The sequence below is a fragment of the Cervus canadensis genome, chromosome 15, assembly GCF_019320065.1.
Source record: "Cervus canadensis isolate Bull #8, Minnesota chromosome 15, ASM1932006v1, whole genome shotgun sequence".
Lineage (NCBI taxonomy): Eukaryota > Metazoa > Chordata > Mammalia > Artiodactyla > Cervidae > Cervus > Cervus canadensis.
The window spans coordinates 33,640,879-33,664,691 of NC_057400.1; the positions used below are offsets into that span (position 1 = coordinate 33,640,879).

General features: G+C 38.6%; 1 protein-coding gene across 1 annotated transcript; it reads right to left on the reverse strand.

Annotated features, from left to right (window-relative positions):
• Positions 1-1,022: 1,022 nt before the first annotated feature.
• On the reverse strand, positions 1,023-1,486 carry LOC122453953 (10 kDa heat shock protein, mitochondrial-like). Its single transcript, XM_043488324.1, has one exon. It carries the CDS (start codon positions 1,457-1,459, stop codon positions 1,151-1,153), a length of 309 nt encoding a protein of 102 aa, XP_043344259.1. The 5' UTR covers positions 1,460-1,486; the 3' UTR covers positions 1,023-1,150.
• Positions 1,487-23,813: the final 22,327 nt, after the last annotated feature.

Here is a 23,813-nt window from a genome sequence, read left to right on the forward strand (position 1 = left end):
TTTTTTTTTTTTGCTAATTATTTGTTAATATGGAAATACGACTGATTTTTACATGTTTATCTATGTCCTGCAACTCCAATGAATTTGCTTATTAACTTTAATAGATTTTTCCAGGTTCTTTAAGATTTTCTATTTGTAAATTCATGTCATCTATAATAGAGATAATTTTACTTATTAATTTGCAAGTTGGATGCCTTTAATTTCTACTTTTGTTTTGGGGAAAATTAATCTGGTTAAAACTTCCATAACAATGTTGAATAGAAATGATGAAAGTGGGAATCCTTGTCTTGTTTCTGATCTTAGTGGGGAAAACTTTCTGTCTTCCATCATTAAGTATAATATCACCTGTATTTTTTTTTTAATAAATTTGTAGTTTTTGGGTATTTTTATGTACTATTTTAAAAATATTTAATTCTGCTATCATCACAAAACATATTTTTATTGCCTTTTAAATTTATGGAGATCTATTTTGTGACTTGATGATGGCTGTTTGGTGAATTTCTATATGCACTTTAAGAGAATATCTATTCTGAAGATTTTGGCTGTGCGTGTGCTCAGTTGTATCTGACTCTTTGCAACCCCATGGACTGTAGCCTGCCAGGCTCCTTTGTCCTTGGGATTATCATGGTAAGAATACTGGAGTGGGTTGCCAATTCCTCTTTGAGGGGATCTTTCTTACCCAGGGTTTGAACCCAATTCTGCGACTCCTGCACTGGTGAGCAGATTCTTTACCACTGAAACACCTGTTCTATAATTGTCAATAAGGAAAAGTTGATTGATAGTCTTGTTCAAGTCTTTTGTATTTTGCTAATTTTCTACTTGTTTTATCAATTATGAGACAGGAATGTTGAGATTTTTCAACTGTGATTATTGATTTGTTTATTCTTATTTTCAGTTCTGTCAGTTTTAGTCTATGTATTTTATTTTATTTTTTATTTTTTTAATTTTTTTTAACCATTGATTTATACTTTTATTTGGAAATGTTTAAACCAGTACAGTGAAACTAAATTTTAAACACTGGATGTCATTAGCTTGGATATCCTTAGTTTATTATAAAAGAGAAACATGGAAATTATTTACATGATGAAAGATTTCAGAACTTCAGTGGAATGGGCAGCTTCAAGTGATGCCATTTCAATAGTGACTTATTTCAGTCAACATATTTCCCAAGAATGTCACCATCTCTAAATAAGAAATAATCCTTGTCGTCTAGAACTACTTTGGTGCCTCCATATTCTGGGAGAAGAACTTTATCTCCAACTTTCACACTAACTGGCTGAATCTCTCCACCCTTTCCTTTAGAGCCTGATCTAACAGCTACCACCGTTGCTTGCAATACTTTTCCTTGTGATTTTTCTGGAAGCATAATGCCTCCTTTGGTTACAGTTTCGGCTGCACTTCTTTCAACTAATACTCGGTCAAAGAGGGGAAGAAACTTTCTGAATGCCTGCCCTGCCATGACTCCGGCTACCGCAGTTCGCACTCTGCACTCTAGTCTATGTATTTTAAAGCCCTATAATTACATACAGACACACTTAGGATTACTATGTTTTCTTTGATAAATCAATCCTTTAATCATTATGAAACAACCCACTTTACCATTGATAATATTTTGTGTCCTAAAGCCTAATTTGCTGATGTTAATGAAGTCACTCTACTTTTCTCATTATTGTGGTAAAATATTATATCACTTATGATTCTTTTACTTTTAACCTGCATCTATATATTTAAAGTGAGTTTATTATAGGTAATGTAAAATTGAATATTGCTTTTAAGAAATCTTGCCAAACAATCTCTGCTTTAAATGAAATACTTAACCATGTACATTTTTTTATAATTTTGTTTTATAATTTTGTTACTTTTTATATTTGCTCTCTCTGCTTTTTCTTCCTTATTTTCTTAACTTCTTTTGGATTAAGTGACTTTTTTTAGCTTTCCATTTTATCTCAACCGTCGGCTTATTAGCTATATCTCTTTGTTCTATTTTTTTTGCAGGTCACTAAGATTTATATTATGTACCTTTAACTTATCACACTTTGTCTTCAAAGGGCTTCCCAGGTGGTTCAGTGGTAAAGAACTTGCCTGCCAATGCAGGAGAGTTAAGAGATGCCAGTTTGATCCCTGGGTCAGGAAGATCCCCTAGAGGAGAGGAGGGCATGGCAACCCACTCAAGTATTCTTGCCTGGAGAATCTCATGGATAGAGGAGCCTGGTGGGCTACAGTCCATAGGGTTGCAAGGAGTCCGGGCGTAACTGAAGTGACTTAGCATGCATGCATGCACTTAGCCTTCAAATAATATTATACCATGTCACATATAATGTAAGAGTCTGACAAGGATAAAATTCTATTTACACTCTCCCATCCTTTGTGTTATTGCTTTGTTACATTTCTCTTCTACATGTATTATAAATCCCCAAATACCTTGTCATTTTTATTGCTACTAAAGCCAATAATCTAAATAATTAAAAAATGAGAAAAATATATTGCAGTATGGTATATAAATATATCAAATCAACATATATACCTTCAGCTTATACAGTGTTGTTTGTTGGTTATATCTTAGTTAAAAAATGAGAAAGAAATTTTATTTTTACTCACATTTTACCGTATCCAGAATGCTTTTTTGCTCTTTGTATTTCTATGTTTCTTTAGGGTATTATTTTCCTACTACCTGAATCCTTCTTGAAGTTCAGAGCTGATAGTGATTTTTTTCAGCTTTTGTTTACTTGAAAATCAAAGTGGAAATGAAATGTTTTTATTTCTCCATTTTTGAAGAATATTCTTAGTAGATATAGAATGGTTAATGGGCTGTTTTTTTGTGTGTGTTTTCATCAGTTTAAGTACATTATTGCATATCTTCTCTCGCATATTTTCTGATGAAAAGTCCACTGTTACTCTTATGTTTGCTTCTACATCTTGTGTGTGACCCATCTGCTGTTTTTTCCCCCTTCCCACTCTTCTGAGGCTTTTGTTGGTGTTGTTTAGTTGCTGATTTATGTCCAACTCTTTTGCACCCCCATGGACTGTAGCCCTACAGGCTCCTCTGTCCCTGGGATTTTCCAGGCAAGAGTACTGGAGTGGGTTGCCATTTCTTCCTCCAGGAGATTTTTGTGACCCAGGGATCAAACTGGAATCTTCTGTGTCTCCTACATTGGCAGACAGATTCTTTTATCATTGAGCCACCAGGGAAGCCCTTATTGAGGTAAAATTGTCAAATAAAAATTACATATACCATACACACAAAAAATTGTAACTATGTGACATGATGAAAGTGCTAACTAACCTTATGTGGTAATAACTTCTCAATGTATTTATTAAATCATCACATGTATGCCTTAAATTTACATTATGTTATATGTCAATTATCTCTCAATAAAGCTGAAAAAAAAGCTAAAGGAAAACAACCCAATATTATTTTAATTACTCTAAATAAATATATATAGATAAATACAAATAAATATATATATATATATAAAATATATTTAAGGTATACCTGTTTTTCCTTTCTGTTTGCTTTGAAAAGTCTTTTTTAATCCTCGATTTTCAGAAATTTGATTATAATATGCCTTGATGTGATTTTCTTTGTTTTTAACCTGCTTATGGTTTATTGAGTTTCTTGGATCTGAGATTTATAGTTTTCATCAAGATTAGAAAAAAATTTACAATTATTGCATTCATTTATAAATATTTCTTCTGTTCCTCTCTTCTCTTTTTCCCCTGGGTCTCTAACTGCATTCATGTTAGATTGCTTTTTATTGTCCACAGCTCACTGAGGTTTTGTTAATTAAAAAGTCTATTTTTCACTTTGTGCTTCATTTTAAGTAGGTTCTATTTTTAGGTCCTCAAGTTCACTGATCTTTTTTCCTGAAATACCTAATCTGCTGTTAATCACATCCAATGAACTTTTAAAAAATAAATTGTATTTTTTATCTTTAGAAGTTCTATTTAGCTTTTAAAAATAATTTCCATTTCTCTTTTTAATTATAGTCATGTTTTTCTTTAATTCTCTGAGAATATTTATAATAGTTATTTTGATATCTTTGCCTGATAATTTCATCATCTCTGCCATTTTGGGGTCTGTTACTATTTACTGATTTGTCTCCTTGTTATGGGTAGCACTTTTCTCTTTTTCACAGCTCCAGGCACTTTTGATTGAATTTAGGACATTGTGAATGTTAATATTGAGTCCTGGATTTTGTTTTTCTTTAAAAAAAAATCTCAAACTTCGTTTTACTAGGAAGTTACGTGACTGGTAGGTTGGCATTGTCCTTCCTAGTCTTCTTTTAAAGTGTTTTAGGGTAAGTCAGTAGTAGTCCTTACCTTAGAGTTACATTACTTTGCTAACAAGTCATGACTTTCCATGTGCCAAATGTTCAGTAAGGTTTCGCACTCTGGCTGATTAGAACTTTACCGTCTCTGATTTGTGTATAAATTCTAGGAATGATTCAGCTGATAGCTTCTTGGTAATTCTTTCTCTGACCTGACAGCATTTGTACTCAGCAGCAGACTCAAGGGAATTTCTATGCCGATTTCTGGAGCACTTTCTTTGAAGTGCCCTCCCCCACCCCATATTTTACCTTGTCCCAAATATTTCCACTGTGTCATTCTCCTCAAAGTCCAAACTCTGTCCTATCAATTTACAGTTTAGCATAGCTGCTATGATCTGCTTGAGTTTTTCCTTTTGTCATATTCAAAAAAGTACTCCCAGGAAGATGGTCAGGGTGATCCTAGGGCTTGTCTCATTTGCCTCCCTTTTCTAAAAGATCTCAGTCCTGTGTTGCCTGTTTCCAAAATTTGAAAACATATGTTTCTTCTTATTTCTGCCATGTTTCCTAGTTCTTTATGGGGGAAGGATAACACCAGTACCAGTTATTCCAATATAGTTGTTGTTGTTCAGTCACTCAGCCGTGTCCGACTCTTTTGAGATCCCATGGACTGCAGGACGCCAGGTTTCCCTGTCTTTCACCATCTCCTGGAGCTTGCTCAAACTGATGTCCATTGAGTCGGTGATCCCATCCAACCATCTGATCCTCTGTTGTCCCCTTCTCCTCCTGCCTTCAACCTTTCCTGGTATTAGGGGTTTTTCCAGTGAGTTGGCTCTTTGCATCAGGTGGCCAAAGTATCAGAGCTTCAGCTTTAGCATGAGTCTTTCCAATGAGTATTCAGGAATGATTTCCTTTAGGATTGACTGGTTTGATCTCCTTGCAGTCCAAGGGTCTCTCAAGAGTCTTCTCCAACATCACAGTTCAAAAGCATGAATTCTTTGGAAATCAGCCTTCTTTATGGTCCAACTCTTACATCCATACATGACCACTGTAGCATTGAGCTGTCATTCCTTGGAAAATCTGTCAGTAGGTTACAAGGTCCTACCCCAGCCTGAGTTTCAAGTATTATGTGCTTTGAAGTAGAAGTGAGGCAAGACAGTCATTTTCTATCTTCTTCCAACATCTGCCATCCCCTCTCATCCCAATCATATCTTGAACCCCTACTATGTGTTCAGGGCCAATCACTTTCTTATTTTATTCTTTAACTATTTTTTTTCCAGTTAAAAAATACATAACTTTATAGGCCATATTTCTGATCATATTAATGAAATAAAAGTAAACAAAAAGACAAAAAATCTCAACTTTTAAAACTGAGTTAAACATACCTATGAGTATAGACTATAGACCATAGGAAAAACAATGAACCCCAGAGTCTTTATAAAAATATATAATTATATATAAACATATGTTATATTTTATTATATAAATATATAATTATATGTAAATATATAATTGTAAATAAATATAAATTATTTATAAATAGTTTATTATTATTAGCAGCTGGCCCACACTGACTCCATTTTGCCAGCTCTATCTTAGGTCCACAGTCCTACCTCCCATGTGCATTTGTAACAAATTCCTAGATGCTGTTGAGGCTCCTGATTGGGGCCACACTTTGGGAACTACTGACATCCAGGCTGGAGAGAGAAAGGCCCTGATATTGAGGATCAAGTGATTGTACCTGTGAGGAGAGTGGGTTACAGAGACTGGGAACCATGCAGGGCTTGATGACATGATTTATCTTTCTGAGTTCTCCTGACTATCGATCCATCTACTTGCCAACTTCTTCTAAAGCCAGAAAATCTCACCTCCTTCAAAAGAGATTACAGCATCATTAGTTGTAATGAGATTTTATACTAATAAGACTTTATTGCTACCTATAAAATATATACTCTGATGGTATGCTACCAAGCAGTCTGTCCTAAATGAGAGGAACCCAACTTTGTCTGACAGAATAAATGGATGAAATACACTTTGTAATGTACTATCTTTCATTTTTATGTTGTGTGTTGACATTTTCTGAATTCAACAGCACAGCATTAGTGTGGTTTCTGGGTAATTTTCATGATGTAACAAGACTGTAACATTTTCTGAAACCACTGAATTAATTAATCCAGATTTATCTTCTCAGCATTCCTGGCAAGTAAGGAGCTGTATCAGTTCTACTGCTAGGACCCTCTGACTTAGAAGGAGAAAGAGGAGTTTGTGATTTAGCGTATGCTAGTAATTAGGGACTGGGGACTGCTGGACTATTTCTTCCACAGTCAGTTTCCTTTGTTTATTTTTAATTTTTTTGGTCATCGTATTAATACTTTAACTCCAGTGTACAAATTAGTGTGATTCAATAATGCAGACATAACTGGCAGTGCATATTCCCCACCAACCTGTTACAGTTTCTTAATTCCTACTATGTTGGACATTCTCTTAGGTTATCTTAGTTAGTAATGGAGGTTTAATGTAAGGATGAGTAATGAGGAAATAAAGTATTTTTTTTCTACGTATATGAAGGGTCTATTGTGTGGTTTTTTTTTTTTTAGTTATGGAGGAAATAAAGTTTTTTAAACCCCAGTTTTAAGAATTTAAGTAAAGACAGTGAAATCACAAGACACAATTTTCAACAGTATCTAGTAATAAATTTTGACCAAAGAATCTGAGTAAAGATTTACCCTCCCACCTGAAATAAATCAGATAATATATATGAAACAATGGCTTTCAAGTTTCCATTCAGGCAGTGAAGAAAAGTGATTCCTGAGAGTTGAAAGACAAATAAGGTGAGCCCTATGATTCCCCCAACTTACTGTGTTGAGAGAATTCCCAGGCTGCAACACAGAGAGCATGAGCCCAGATTGAGCCTGGCAGATACCCCAGGTAGAAGAAATGGAGCTGAAAGTCCAGGAGGCCAAGGCAGGCAGAGTTCCAGGAGAGAGTATCACAAAAGAGCCACACAGGGATTGGCAGTGTACTGATCGGCACCTGGGTATGCGGGCGCTACCTGGGACATGGGAGGGAGACCCCAAAGGATGGTGGGTAACAGCACTAGGGCCGGTTCTTATGTTTTTATGTCCTCAACCCCTCAACATACATTGGAAGAGAGGATTCTTGGGTATATGGTCTTTTCTCTCCATCTTCCCTTTCCAGGATCTCTGCCTCTGAGGAGAAGGTATAGACTTGGCAATTAAGCTGTTTACTTGTAGGGTCAGGACAGAATATCTCTGCTACACTGTCTCCTGTGTTCTGATCTTTCCCAGGCAAAATTTATGTAGCTGAATATTGTGGACAGAATATTTCTGTCTCCCCCAAATCCATATGTTGAAGTCTGTTAAAAAAGAAAAAAGAATAAATTAATAGATAAAAACCTCAATTAAAAAAAAACAAAAAAACCTCAAATAAATAGAGTAGGGACAGTAGAGGGGGAATTCTCACATCCTGTGACAATAGCTGACCAAGAAAAGAGACACTGTTTCTTTTTTGGCAAGGACTCAGCCAATGAAATGCCATGGATTCTCATTTTACTATATCCCCCTCCTGACTTCCTTTTCCTCTCTATGAGAGAGTTCTCCTCCCCTTGCCAATGGGGGGACTTGCACATGGCTCCTCATGATTGCAAACCCTAAATTGTAATTCTCTGTTGATGCTTAGCAAACCTGTCATTGCTGAAAAAATATCTGGTAGTCTGTTTATTCCAGGTCTACAAGTCCTCACCCCAATGTGAGGATATTTAGAGATGGGGCCTTTGGGGAATGATTAGCTTTAGAGAAGGTAATGAGGGTAGGATGAATTAGTGTCCTTAAAAGAAGTGGATCTTCATGACCCAGATAATCATGATGGCGTGATCACTCACCTAGAGCCAGACATCCCGGAATGCAAAGTCAAGTGGGCCTCAGGAAGTATCACTATGAACAAAGCTAGTGTAGGTGATGGAATTCCAGTTGAGCTATTTCAAATCCTAAAAGATGATGCTGTGAAGGTGCTGCACTCAATATGCCAGCAAATTTGGAAAACTTAGCAGTGGCCACAGGACTGGAAAAGGTCAGTTTTCCTTCTAATAGGAAAGAAAGGCAATCCCAAAGAATGCTCACTACTGCACAGTTGTACTCATCTCACATGCTAGCAAAGTAATGCTCAAAATTCTCCAAGCCAGGCTTTAACAGTCCATGAACCGTGAATGTCCAGATATTCAAGCTGGATTTAGAAAAGGCAGATGAACCAGAGATCAAATTGCAGCATCCGTTGGTTCATTGAAAAAGCAAGAGAATTCCAGAAAAACATCTACTTATACTTTAATGAATATGCCAAAGCCTTTGCCTGTGTGGATCACAACAAACTCTGGAAAATTCTGAAAGAAATGGGAATACCAGACCACCTGACCTGCCTCCTGAGAAATCTGTATGCAGGTCAAGAAGCAACAGTTAGAACTGGACATGGAACAACAGACTGTTTCCAAATTGGGAAAGGAGTATGTCAAGGCTATATAATTGTCACCCTGCTTATTTAACTGGATGAAGCACAAGATGGAATCAAGATTGCTGGGAGAAATATCAATAAACTCAGATGCCACACTTATGGCAGGAAGCAAAGAGGAACTAAAGAGCCTCTTGATGAAGTGAAAGAGGAGAGTGAAAAAGTTGGCTTAAAACTCAACATTCAGAAAACTAAGATCATGGCATCTGGTCATTACTTCGTGGCAAATAGATGGAGAAACAATGGAAACAGTGAGAGACTTTATTTTTTTGGGCTCCAAAATCACTGAAGATGGTGACTGCAGCCATGAAATTAAAAGATGCTTGCTCCTTGGAAGAAAAGTTATGACCAACTTAGACAGCACATTAAAAAGCAGAGACATTACTTTGCCAACAAAGGTCCATCTAGTCAAAGCTATGGTTTTTCCAGTAGTCATGTATGGATGTATGGATGTGAGAGTTCGGTTGAGAGCTGAAGAATTGATGCTTTTGAACTGTGGTGTTGGACAAGACTCTTGATATTCCTTTAGACTGCAAGGAGATCCAACCAGTCCATCCTAAAGGAAGTCACTCCTGAATACTTATTGGAAGGACTGATGCTGAAGCTGAAACTCCAATACTTTGGCCACCTGATGCGAAGAACTGACTCATTTGAAAAGACCCTGATTTTGAGAAAGATTGAAGGCGGGAGGAGAAGGGGATGACAGAGGGTGAGATGGTTGGAAGGCATCACTGACTCAATGGACGTGAGTTTGAGTAAACTCCAGGAGTTGGTGATGGGCAGGGAAGCCTGGCATGCTGCAGTCCATGGGGTCACAAAGAGTTGGACACGACTGAGTGACTGAACTGAACTGAAAAGAAGTGGAAGAAAACAGAACTCTTCCTCCACCATGTGAGGACATAGTGAGAGGGTAGCCATCTGTAAGTCAGGAAGCAGGCTTTGGTCAGGAACTGAATCTGGCAACACCTTGATCTTGGACTTAGAAATAGTTATGTATAATCTCAGAAACCATCTTGGCCTCCAGAACTGTTAGAAATAAGTGTTTATTGTTTAGGCCACCCAGGCTATGGCTTTTTATCAGAACAACCAGAGATGACTAACACACTGAATTTCTAGCATGCATATAGTTTGTAATGTCCACAGCCGTATTAATAGTAGGTAGCTTTTATTTCTCTGGGCTCCAGATGTCTCTGTGTGTGTGTGTGTGTGTGTGCTCAGTCATGTCTGACTCTTTGAGACCCTGTGAATTATAGCCCACCAGGCTCCTCTGTCCATGGGATTTCCCAGGCAAGAATACTGGAGCAGGTTACCATATCCTATTCTAGGGGATATTCCTGACCCAGGGATGGAAACTGCATCTCTTGTGTCTCCTGCATTAGCAGGTGGATTCTTTACCACCAGCAGCACCTGGGAAGCCAGGTGTCGGCCGCTGTATGAATTGAGGAGCAGGTACTAGCAGAGTTGGAGAAGGCAATGGCACCCCACTCCAGTACTCTTGCCTGGAAAATCCCATGGATGGAGGAGCCTGGTAGGCTGCGATCCACGGGGTCACTAAGAGTCGGACACAACTGAGCGACTTCACTTTCACTTTTCACTTTTATGCATTGGAGAAGGAAATGGCAACCCACTCCACTGTTCTTGCCTGGAGAATCCCAGGGACGGGGGAGCCTGGTGGGCTGCCATCTATGGGGTCGCACAGAGTCGGACACGACTGAAGTGACTTAGCAGCAGCAGCTCTAGCAGAGTGATGAGAAGGTGGCAGGGATCTGTGTCTGACTCTACATGTAGATAGCTTTGTGACTCTGGGTAATCTAACCTTTCTAAGCCTCAATTTCTTCAAGGTGTGGAATGGAAGTTACAATTATAGAATTTTCCTTATACGATGAATTTAGAGGATTATATGATGATATGTGAATCATAGTGCCTGTCACATACCAGAAGGTGTCCCCCAAGTCTGAATTTCTGGAAGCGCATGCAAGTGCCCAATGGAGACTTTGGTTTGCTAGATTATCAGGGGGCAGTTTACAGGTTGATTATAGCTACTACGTTTCAGTTCAGTTCAGCTGCTCAGTTGCGTCCAACTCTTTGAGACCCCATGGACTGCAGTATGCCAGGCTTCGCTGTCCATCACCAACTCCTGGAGCTTGCTCAAACTCATGTCCATTGAGTTGGCAGTGCCATCCAACCATCTCATTCTCTGTTGTCCTCTTCTCCTCCCACCTTCAGTCTTTCCCAGCATCAGGGTCTTTTCAAGTGAGTCAGTTCTTTCCAATGAGTCACATCAGGTGGCCAAAGTATTGGAGTTTCAGCCTCAGCATCACTCCTTCCAATAAGTATTCAGGAGTGATTTCCTTTAGGATTAACTGGTTGAATCTCTTTGCAGTCCAAGGGACTCTCAAGAGTCTTCTCCAACACTACAGTTCAAAAGCATCAATTCTTCAGTGCTCAGCTTTCTTTATAGTCCAACTCGCAACATCCATACATGACTACTGGAAAAACCATAGCTTTGACTAGACAGATCTTTGTTGTCAAAGTAATGTCTCTGCTTTTTAATACATTATCTAGGTTGGTCATAGCTTTTCTTCCAAGGAGCAAGCGTATTTTAATTTCATGGCCGCAGTCACCATTCACCATCTGCAGTGATTTTGGAGTCCAAGAAAATAAAGTCTGTCTGTTAGCAAATTGGTGGCAGTGTTTGCCACCCAGGATGCAAACTTGTTCTCCAGGACCAGCTTGTTCCCACTCCCAGGGTCTGAGGGCTGACTCAGGCAGCCAAGGTGACTCTAAACATTGGTTTCTTCTCCATAATCTCTCATTAGCCTTGCCAACAGGGAGAATTTGAAAGTGTTCTAAAGAGCTTTTATGCAATTCAAGTGTTTCTAGTGTAAATAGCCCTAATAACTTGATCCAGTTCCACCGAAGTGACTGATTGTTCTGGACTATATTTATGTACCTTTCTGCATTGCTATCTTCTAATTAGTCTCTAATCATATAACCATTTTCATGCCATGGATCCCTTAGGTAGTCTGTGGAAGCCTATAGACTCAACAGAATCATGTGATAAATGCATAAAATAAAATATCCAAGGTTACAAAAGACGTCTGCTGCTGCTGCTAAGTCGCTTTAGTCGTGTCCAACTCTGTGCGACCCCATGGTCACATGGCTCCTCCATCCATGGGATTTTCCAGGCAAGAGTACTGGAGTGGGGTGCCATTGCCTTCTCTGACAAAATATATCAATTATATTCAAATACAGTTATCAAAATTAAAAATGCAATTTATGTCCTTTATTAGCACATTAAATAAAAAATGAAGCAGAAAATAATAACTGCTCTAATTTTGAGGTAGCAATGAGTATAAACAGTGTTTCTGGAAATCTGCAATAGTTGTAATATATACTATGAAAATATCTATGATTTCTATTATTGACAAAGTTACAGATTCTCTTAATTTTATTGTGATTTGTAGTCTAATCTACAAATCACAATAAATAGAAGTACATGTTAGATAAGATATTTGTGCAAATAAAGACGTTAAGTTTTTCCACCATCCAAGTTCAGGGGCCTCTGAATTCTTGAGGGGTTATATATGTAGACTTCTTTTCTTCTTTAAATGGATACATGGCCAAAAACCAGACAAACTTCGGAAGTCTAGATATTCCTCAGTTCCAATATGCTGCTAGGCATTTTAAATAGTAAATGTTCGTACAAGGGCCTGAGGTGTTAAGGTGGATGTTAGATACACAGCAGGTAACTGAAAGTGTCTGAAGTGTCAGGTGCATTATGGGGAGCGTTTGATGCCTACAAAAATTTTCTCCTTCTTCCCTCCTGTCCTCTTCAATCTCCCCTGCCCCCTTCCTCCTCCTCTCCCTCCATCTCCTCTCACTTCCCTGCTCCCCACCCCCACATCCTACCTCTTTCTTCTAATGGAAATGCCTGAGTACAGAGAACCATGTCTTCTAATAATTTGTCACAGGCCTTCCCATCACTGTTAACTTGTAGGGTGTGCAACCCATAGAGACTTTTAATTAGCTTAAAGACAGGCTGTATGTGAGAGTTGTGAAGATGAAATCCAGGCCCTGATATTTGGTGGCTCAGATAGTAACTAATCTGCCTGCAGTGCAGGAGACCCAGGCTCGATTCTTGGGTCAGGAAGATTCTCTGAAGAAGGCAATGGCAACCCACTCCAGTATTCTTGCCTGGAGAATTCCATGGACTGAGGAAACTGGCAGGCTACAGTCCATGGGGTCGCAAAGAACTGGACAGACTGAAGTGATTTAGCATGCAAAGGGGTGAGGGTTAGTAGCTTCTCCTAATTTGTTTAGAGTGGCTTTTAATTTTTTAATTAAACATTAATATTAATAAGAACATTTTACGTTGCTACCTAATAGCCACATATACTTATACAGATTACATATGTACATGCATGAATGCTTGTAACTGAAACAGTGTTCCAAGATCATATGTTATGGGATGCGTTCTGATATTTTTACTCTATTCTATCTTGTTCCATTCTATAATATAGTTAAAATATGCTAAATAAGTTTCATCATCCTCTAATAGGTTGTCATCTTCAGTTTGAAAAGAAGAGATTCTGAGAATCCAAAATGAAATGTGTTGAAATGTATTATACTGCAAAAAACACTGTAATGCTCTTTTCACATAGTGAAAAAATTATTGGTCCCATGTGGGGAAAGGGAAATGGATGGAAGAGCCTGTATTTCTCCTTTACTATTGCTTGCAGAATCTTAGTCTTTAAAGTCTGTCTTAACTAAACATTTAGAAAAGTACTATGACTTCCTCCGCATAGAGTCTGTACTTTTTCTAACACTACATTTTGATTAAATAACTAGGTATTTGATGCCTCTTGGTAGGGTGTGGCTCTTCAGATGTTTGTTTTGGTGTGAGTTGTTGCTTAGTCCCTAAATTGGCCTAACTGTTTGAGACCCCGTGGACTGTAGCCCAACAGGCTCCTCTGTCCATGGTGTTTCCAGGCAAGAATAGCCCTTGGGTGTGAGTGTGGAGTCTTTAACACTTTCGTACTCTTGCTGTTTTTGTCGGTCTTCCCATCTCATGGCTCCTGGAGTGGAGGAGCTTTCTATGTGACTCTATCCTTTGTATTACTGCTTTTCAGTTATTTCCATAGACAATCAAATCACATCATCCTTACCAACCATTTGGATTGTGCCTGAAAAGGAAATTCTCTCTCTTGGGAACAAATGGATGACAGAGGCTCTTAAATGAAGAAGAAATGATGACAAAATCAAGGCACTGAGCCTAGTCATGTCAGTGAGTTAGTGCCACTGGGATGTCTCTAATTATGGACTTTCCAGGTGGCGCTAGTGGTAAAGAACCCACCTGCTAATGCAGGTAGGCTTAAGAGACCCAGGTTCGATCCCTGGGTTGGGGAGATCCCCTGGAGGAGGGCATGGAAACCCATGCTAGTAGTATTGTCTGGAGAACCTCTGGTAGGCTACAGTCCATAGGGTTGCACAGAGTCAGACATGATTGAAGTGTCATACATGTCGCTAACTAGGCACTGCAGCTTTTGGCCCCTGCAAGTTGTGGAGAAAAGCTACTTATTGTTTCTTACTCAGAGAGTACCTTACATTGTGGTGAGCTTCATAAGGCTCTCCAAAAATGTCCCAGTGTCAGCTCAAAGATTTCTGGACTTGCAAAGCTGACATTAGCACCTTAGACAAAGCAAAAAACAAGAAAGAGGCCTGAGAAGGCACAGTGGTTTTGTTCACAAATAATTCAGTGTTTTCTTCTTGTCTTTTTATTTCTACTATGAGAGTTTTTTTTTTTTTTTTTTGACTTTTGTGATTCATTCAGACTAGTTCTCAACTCAGTAAGAGGATAGCTATAATATGCCATGTAACCAATTTATCTGTAAAGTCATTACCCATATAATTTGATTATAATTAAAAAGTGCTTCTGCACTTTCCTTTACTTATCTAGTTTAATACCCACTGAAACATATTTTAAAATCAAATTGTCTTCTTGAACAGAAAAAGCTTTATTTTTATTGATATTTTTGTATTGTAGATTCAAAAATTGTATTGTAGATTCATAGAAACTGAAAGTGAAAGTTGCTCAGTCGGGTCCGACTCTTTGTGACCCCGTGGACTATACAGCCCATGGAATTCTCCAGGCCAGAATATTGGAGTGGGTAGCTGTTGCCTTCTCCAGAGAATTTTCCTGACCCAGGGATCGAACCTTGGTCTCCCGCATTGCAGGCGGATTCTTTACCAGCTGAGCCACCAGGGAAGCCCTTATGAGATTCATAAGTAGGCCTTTAAATCTTCACTCCTAAGTTATTGGACTGAACCTGGCAGACTAAATGAAAATGTATATTGTACTCATCCAGTGGTTGATTAGTCATTTTTCCCAACCCACCTCCCTACCCGAGAGTACCTAGCTAGGTATAGGATAGGTACAACCACAGTATAATAGCCTGGGGTCTATGGCATTGCTAATGGGTGGGATCCACTAGAAAGCCAAGGATTAGTTGCTATAATTATTCTTATCAATTCTCTATTGTTTATTTAGAGAGTCCTGAAGCCAGACTCTGAGCTCTGTTAGCTGTAAACTCATGAAGGTGCCTGTGGGGATTGTAGCCTGGAGACGGACATTGTGAGTAAAAACAAATGCTTTCATGTTGAGTGTGGCAACTAGGAAGGAAGACAAATAGCAGCACAGCAAAGATCCCTCATTTCTCTGTGGTAGAAGGATAGCTTTGATAAGAGTCTCCACATGGCAGCATCCTTGGGGCCGGTTCAGACTTCAACTCTGGAGTCTGGACTATACTGAATTATTCTTAGGTCTTGTCCACATGGATCTGAAGAAATGTGTAGATGCCCTGAGAGGCACAAGCTGCTTCTGAGCTGAATGTTGAGAATATATCTTTGCCTCCCTGAAGGATCTGGGGAAGAAGGAAGCTGAGGAAAGTTGGACTCTTAGTTGATGTCATGGGTTGGATTCTTGAGTAATTAGCTAATGTTTCAGGTTGGTTCTCTGGAAAAAGATGTTGAGATGGAATTTGGTGTGCAGGCTCTTTTTTAAGGATTAACACCTGTGGAAGGGAGGTGGCTTGTGGGGAAAAATAGGCTTGCTTGGGCAGAAGTTGATTATGTGATAAAGGTACCCCTAAAACCGGAAACTTCCAGCTGTTCAAGCTGGTTTTAGAAAAGGCAGAGGAACCAGAGATCAAATTGCCAATATCTGCTGGATCATCGAAAAAGCAAACATCTCATCTCAGAAAAACATCTCATCTATTTCTGCTTTATTGACTACGCCAAAGCCTTCGACTGTGTGGATCACAATAAACTGTGGAAAATTCTGAAGGAGATGGAACTACCAGACCACTTGACCTGACTCTTGAGAAACCTGTGTGCAGGTCAGGAAGCAACAGTTAGAACTGAACATGGAACAACAGACTGGTTCCAAATAGAAAAAGGAGTACGTCAAGGCTGTATATTGTCACCCTGCTTCTTTAACTTATATGCAGAGCACATCATGAGAAATCCTGGGCTGGAAGAAGCATAAGCTGGAATCAAGATTGCCGGGAGAAATATCAATAACCTCAGATATGCAGATGACACCATCCTTATGGCAGAAAGTGAAGAGGAACTAAAAAGCCTCTTGATGAAAGTGAAAGAGGAGAGTGAAAAAGTTGGCTTAAAGCTCAACATTCAGAAAACAAAGATCATGGCATCTGGTCCCATCACCTCATGGGAAATAGATAGGGAGACAGTGGAAACAGTGAGAGACTTTATTTTTTTGGGCTCCAAAATCACTGCAGATGGTGACTGCAGCCATGAAATTAAAAGACGCTTACTCCTTGGAAGGAAAGTTATGACCAACCTAGACAGCATATTAAAAAGCAGAGACATTACTTTGCCAACAAAGGTCTGTCTGGTCAAGGCTATGGTTTTTCCAGTGGTCATGTATGGATATGAGAGTTGGACTGTGAAGAAAGCCGAGTGCCGAAAAATGGATGCTTTTGAACTGTGGTGTTGGAGGAGACTGTTGAGAATCCCTTGGACTGCAAGGAATCCAACCAGTCCATCCTGAAGGAGATAAGTCCTGGGTATTCATTGGAAGGACTGATGCTGAAGCTGAAACTCCAATACTTTAGCCACCTCATGCGAAGAGTTGACTCATTGGAAAAGACCCTGATGCTGGGAGGGATTGGGGCCAGGAGGAGAAGGGGACGACAGGGGATGAGATGGCTGGATGGCATCACCGACTCGATGAGCATGAGTCTGAGTAGACTCCGGGAGTTGGTGATGGACAGGGAGGCCTGGCGTGCTGCGATTCATGGGGCCGCAAAGAGTCGGACATGACTGAGCGACTGAACTGAACTGAACTGAAGCAATGGCCAATACTAGGGGGCACTCTGAAGAACATTCTCATCAGAGTAATAGCTCATGTTGGGATGAAGTTGCTGAGCCTGTGTACTCAGTCATAGAATACTGGTTCCATTTTCAGGGTGTATCTTTGATAAGGTAACTTTCTGCAATTGAGGCAAACCCTGAGAAGGTGACAGCTGGAACAAATGTCACCTCTGGAAGGGGATGGGGGGGGACACACCTCCAATGTCTACCACAGCTAGTAAGCGATAGAGTTAAAAACTGAGCTGAGCTTGGGAGATACTGAATCCAAAGCTATTGGTATACCTTCCCACTTCATTCAATAGGTATTTATTAAAGATTTCATTAGTGCCAGGAACATTTTTTAGGTGTTGAGGGTTCAACATTGAAGGAAAAGAAGAAGTAAAAATTTCTCACCTTTAGGGAATTACCTTTCAGTTGGGCGTAACCTGTAACAAAGGAATAAAATACACAGTATATTGGATGATGATAAGTGCTGTGGTGAAAATAAAAAGGGTGGTGAAAACTGTGTGTGTATGACGGAGGGATAGTATAGAATTTATTGCTATTAAAAACAGAATAGTTAGAGAAGGACTCACAAAGAAGAAGACATTTGAGCAATGACCCAAAGAAGAGACAGAGAAGTCTTACGGATGTGTGAGAAACCATTCCAAGCAGAGGAACCGGCCAGTGCAAAGGTCTGAGGTTGGAGCATGCCTTGTGTATTCTGGCCACGGCATTGTCTGGCAAGTTTTTTGTGCAGTATAACATCTAGCATAAGCTTTGCACAGAAAGCAGGTTTTTTGTTTTTTTCCCAAAACTTCCTTCATTTGTGTACCACTGTGATACTTTTTATAATATTCATATACCATCTGCATTGTTGTTGTTTAGTCGCTAAGTCATGTCTGACTCTTTTGCAACCCCAGGGACTGTAGCCCGCCAGGCACTTCTGTCCATGGCAAGAATACTGGAGTGGGTTGCCATTTCCTTCTGCAGGGGATCTTCCCGACCCAGGGACTGAACACCCGTCTCCTGAATTGGGAGGTGGATTCTTTACTGCTGAGCCAATAGGGAAGCCCTCATACCTCATCTGTACTAATTAATTACATTTTTGTTTAATTTCCCTTTTCACATGTAAGTACATTTATTTTAGAAGGAGATTTTGGTTTTGTGGAAATAAATGAAGACTACTCAAATGAGAACAAGCAAAGATTGTCTATTCAGAGCTTGCTATAGCAAGGGAATCAGCCCCCATCACTTATGTTTGACACGGACTCAAAGTCAGGCAGGGGAGCAGAAGAGTGGAAAAAATAAGACATGCCTTGATTGGAAGCTGTTGGTGTGGGGAAGCTGTAGGTGGGCCAACTAGAAGTGGGGTACTTTACATGATTGATTAGGGGTGCATATTTAAGTCTTGTTGGTTGGAAATAGAGGCAAAAATTAGGGAAGTCCTCAGTTATTAATCAAGTCCTGGACATTTTCGGCCCATTGTTTACAAGGGTTTTTGTTTGGCTTCTTGGACAGTCTGTCTTCTTACAGTTTTGACTTGTAGATAGTAAGTTGGTTCTTAGGCTGGTTACTGTAGATAATGGGTAGTCTTCTTGAGTTGGTTGGTATAGATTGTGGGTCAGAGTTTTGTTTTTATATATGGTCTGGCCATTATCCATTTGTGTATTCAGTTTCTCAGTTTTACTTCCCTAAGATAAGAAAGTAGCATCATTTAGTAGGTTACTTCTGTTTTCAACATAATTTCATATAAACAATGGCAGAAACAAATACATATATACATATACACATTCACATAACTGTTAAAATGACAATGTTTCCCATGTGATACCAAAAGGGATTTGTATCACACTTTGTGGTATTGTAGGTGTTCAATATATATTTTATTTTAAACTATCCCTGCAAGGCAACCAATATTTCAACAATTTTGAGTGTATTTTCATTGATTTAAAATTTTTTTCTGCATTAATACTACATCGTCTCCTGGGAGGATTAATATGCCACATCATTAATTTATTCCTTGGTGAGAATTGATCAAAGAAAATTTGTTCAAGTGATTTATATGTTAGTTTCCCTAAAATCATGGGGGTTTTGATGCAATAGGGAAATGAAGTGGGCTAATGCTTTGGGAGTCCAGAGAGATTGCTTTAATTCAGGTAATTGGTCTTGGGTATGAGGGAGAAAAGTGTGGCAAGGAAAACAAAATAAGGGTAGGTGACAAAAACCGATTTTACACAGGTTACAGAGAACTCAGAACCACATTCCTTGGGCCATGTTCTTCAAACTGGGGGAGAAATTAGCACTTTTTCCCAGCCCCATTTTGCCTTATCTTCAGAGATACATCCTTTGTCTATGCACATCTAATGTGCTTATTCATTTAGTCATTTTGTGTTTTTCTTCCCCAATTGACTGTGAAATCCTTGAGGGTTTCTGGAATTAGTCTTCCACATGCTTGAACTCCTTCCTATTAGTCTCGAGTTTTCCAAGTAGCAGCTACTCAATAAATGTCAATGAAATTAATTAGCAAGCAAATCTTCTAGGGCCTTTGTATATTGTGATTGTTCTCCTGAGCCCAGTGAAAGTAATGGTCAGCAGGACTGTGTCTCGGCATGGAATTTCACAAACAAATAGATTCCTATCAAGTGGTTGATGATCAGGTGAAAGGAGAGCTTGGAGGAAGACCAGCTCTCTGATTCTTTGGTGCCCAAGCTCATGATTTAATATTATGCTTTGTAGACATTCAGCCAAATGAAACACATTCTGTGCTGTCTGTTTGATGAATAGCCTCAGTCTTCAACTGTGGAGGTTTGCTTTTGTAAAGATAAGAAATGAGGTGTTTTGATGGGAGAATTTGTGGCAAGACTACCAGTACCCACCATAGGATGGCTAGGCATTTCTTTTTTTTTTTCCATTTATTATTATTAGTTGGAGGCTAATTACTTTACAATATTGTAGTGGTTTTTGTCATACATTGACATGAATCAATTCTTTGTCTATCTTATTTCACATTCAGGAACAAAAAGGACCCTTTGATATTTCTTTTCTCTAGATTTCTTTTCTCATATTTCTGATGGTTAAGGGTTGTCACACTAACTTTGTGTTTTGAGTTTATATATATATATAAAATATAAACATAATATATAATATAAAATATATATTATAAATATATATTATATTTAAATATATTATATTTATATTATTTATAAATAATATAAATATATATATAAAACATATTCCCCTAAGTATGTGAAATGGATCTAATTTAATAAATACATTTTCAGTGGTTTACATATTCTCATGTGAAAGAGTACAAATTAAAATTTTCACAGACTTTAAAAATGATGTAAATAAAACTACCCAAATGACAACCTGAACTTGTTCAAAGGGAGAGAGTTATGTCATCCTTGGTTATCTCAGCCTATTAAGATCTAGAAGTAGGATTTTTCTTCTTTTTCTAGAAATAATTAGATGCAGACAGACTTCCCTATGCAGTTCAGTTTGCTGGTTAGTAATGACTTTCACAACCTGAAGGACATTGAAAGCAGCTTAATGTCTTAGGAAAACCTGTTTTCCCTTTTAGATATTTGGTTATGATACTTGTTATTATGTCTACAGTTTACTCCCAAAGTAGTATAGCAGTATTGTTTGGGGTTTATGTTAGTTGAAGCTATGTTCTAGCAGTAGGGGGTGAATAAGCATTTAGTCAGAATAGCCACTGTTCATAAATGGCTACTGCAAAAACGGCAACCTCTGGTTGACATTAGATATTTTGCTAATTAGCATTGAAAATGTTAGAAATCAGTGTTCATAGATGAAATCAGTATTTAATTGATTAGCATAATAGATTTAATAATTAATCCCTCATTAGTGAAATTAGTGGTATTTAAGATTATATGGACGAATTGATGCTTTTGAACTGTGGTGTTGGAGAAGACTCTTGAGAGTCCCTTGGACTGCAAGGATATCCAACCAGTCCATCCTAAAGGAGATCAGTCCTGGGTGTTCATTGGAAGGACTGATGCTGAAGCTGAAGCTCCAATACTTTGGCCACCTGATGCGAACAGCTGACTCATTTGAAAAGACCCTGATTCTGGGAAAGATTGAGGGCAGGAGGAGAAGGGGACAACAGATGATGAGATGGTTGGATGGCATCACCGACTCAATGGACATGAGTTTGGGTGAACTGAGGGAGTTGGTGATGGACAGGGAAGCCTTGCATGCTGTGGTTCATGGGTCACAAAGAGTCAGACATGACTGAGCGACTGAACTGAACTGAAGATTATGTGGCTTGGCTAAAGAGAATCACCATTATTACATGAAGAAAGTATAAAAAAACTACCAGGCATTATAGCTTTGGGTATGGTAGCTGCTATCCATAGCAGTCTTGCCCTTATGGTTTTCAACTGATTGAATTGGGTCTACTTAGATTACCCAGGATAATACCTTTCACTTAAAATTGACTAATTATGGACTTTAATCATATCTACAAAATACTTTCCTAGCAACACCTAGACTAGTTTTTGATTGAAAACCGAGGACTGTAGCCTAGCCAAGTTGACATATCCAAAAGATCATCGTGTCTCTTTTTGTTTTTATAAGTAACCAAGGCAAGCTTGGTGCCAATCATTCCTGTCCAGGTCCCCTACATGGTATAATTACAAAAGGGTGAGTTCATTGTGCTCAGTCTCAAGGGTCCTTTTGGTCTCTCTCATTATTCTTTTGTTCATAATTCTGAAAATAATAAGTAATGTTTCTAAAGAGGTTATGTTAAATAGCTTAGCTTAACTTCAGTGATTTTTCCTCCTTTAAAACATGTTTGGATTTTCAAAATGGGCTTCTTTAGCCCAGTTTTCTGATGGAAAGGTTTATCTCCACAAATATTTTGCTAAGCAGCTGATGTACTCCTCTGTATTCTATCCAGAGCAGTGGTGGCCTCCCAGAGTGAATGGCAGTGGGACAGACATGGTATTTAGAGTCTCATGACTTCCATGATGCCCAAACTCCAGTCTTTTCTTCAAAAAACATTTATTTGGCTGTGCTGGATCTTAGTTGAAGCATGCAAGCTCTTTAGTTGTGGCATATGAGATCTAGTTCCCTGAGCAGGGATTAAACCTGGGTCCACTACATTGGGAGTGTAGAGTCAGCCAGTGGACCACCAGGAAGTCCTTCTCCAAGTCCTTTATAAATGAACTTTAGAACTGCATGCAAGTTACTTAATCTGTTTGAATCCTTGATTCATCATCTGTAACACAGAGACACTGACCATAGTTTCTGTGAAGAATTGTAGTAAAGGTCAGAAATAGTATTGAGAAAATGACTGGAACATAGTAGATTGTTCATTGTTGTTTATTGCTCAGTTGTGTCCGGCTCTCTTGCAACCCAATAGACTGTGGCCCACCAGGCTTCTCTGTCCATGTGATTTTTCAGACAAAAATACTGGAGTGAGGTGTTGTTTCCTTCTCAGGGGATTTTCTTGACCCAGGGATCAAACCTATGTCCCCTAGGTCTCCTGCACTGGTAGGCAGATTCTTTACCACTAGTGCCACCTAGGAAGCCCTTTAGATTGTTAATAGATGACTGATCATCACTTAACCAACAACTGTACCATCTGCTATACTAAATGCTCTAATCGATACCAGAACAACAATATAGCAACAACAAACACACACCACCAGAGCACTAGGAGGAAGAAAGACCTGGTGCTAATTAATACTTCCAATATAAATGTCCACATGAAAATGTCAGAGTTATAATATTGATAAATAACAAATGATATTTATTATCCAATCTGTAGTAATAAATTCTTCATGATGTTGAATTTCCTTTCCACCTTCTTTTGAGTTGAGTAATGTGTATTTATGACATTTCCTAGGCTTTATTATTGGTCTCAAAAATGTCATTCTTGAACAATGTCTCAGAACCTGCATTTTGCCAGGGCAAGCTGTTTTTAATCACACTGTTATAAGTTTGTTGTCTTTTACTTACTCAGTATAACCAGATTTCTAATGTTATCCATATTTTATCTTAATATTAAATATTACAGATGGGAGATAGTGAAATAAGCCAGGCCTTTAAAAATCAGCAAAGTGTAATTCATCTTTCTCTAGAACCAGAGGGTATAAGCACTTTTAATTTCTAATTTTCTTTACATCTATTTTGTGCTTTAGGTCCTAAGAATTATGTCCTTGAATTATTTGATTAGTAGCAGTAAGAAAAACCAATCGACAAGACTAATCATATTCTTTGTAACAGACATGAGTTTATATCTCAAAATATTTGGACTTGAAAGAACATACAAAACAAGAAATTTATTGATTTCAGAGGTATTGTCATAATCTTGGGTTTGGAGATAAATCTTCCGGATCGGGACAGCTTGAGATGAAGTTGTATATAAAATTTTGTCTTGCTGCCCTTTGCCTTCCCTGATTTTCTGTCTCCCTGATCACTGTTACTATGTTTAGGGAGACATTGCATAGTCCTTGAATTAATTATGTCAAGCATTGTTCCCAAGATCACAACTTTCTTGCCCACCCCTGCCTCAAAGAGCAGAATGGGATCACAACAAAGCTATTTCCACAGGTTCCTCTTATCAACCAAATTGAGTCATTCCTCCTTTCCTTCATTTTTTCTTATTTTAGACAAATACTG

Bases quoted from the DNA above. Each gene is read 5' to 3' on its own strand.
- LOC122453953 (XM_043488324.1), bottom strand. From the start codon at position 1,459: ATGGCAGGGCAGGCATTCAGAAAGTTTCTTCCCCTCTTTGACCGAGTA.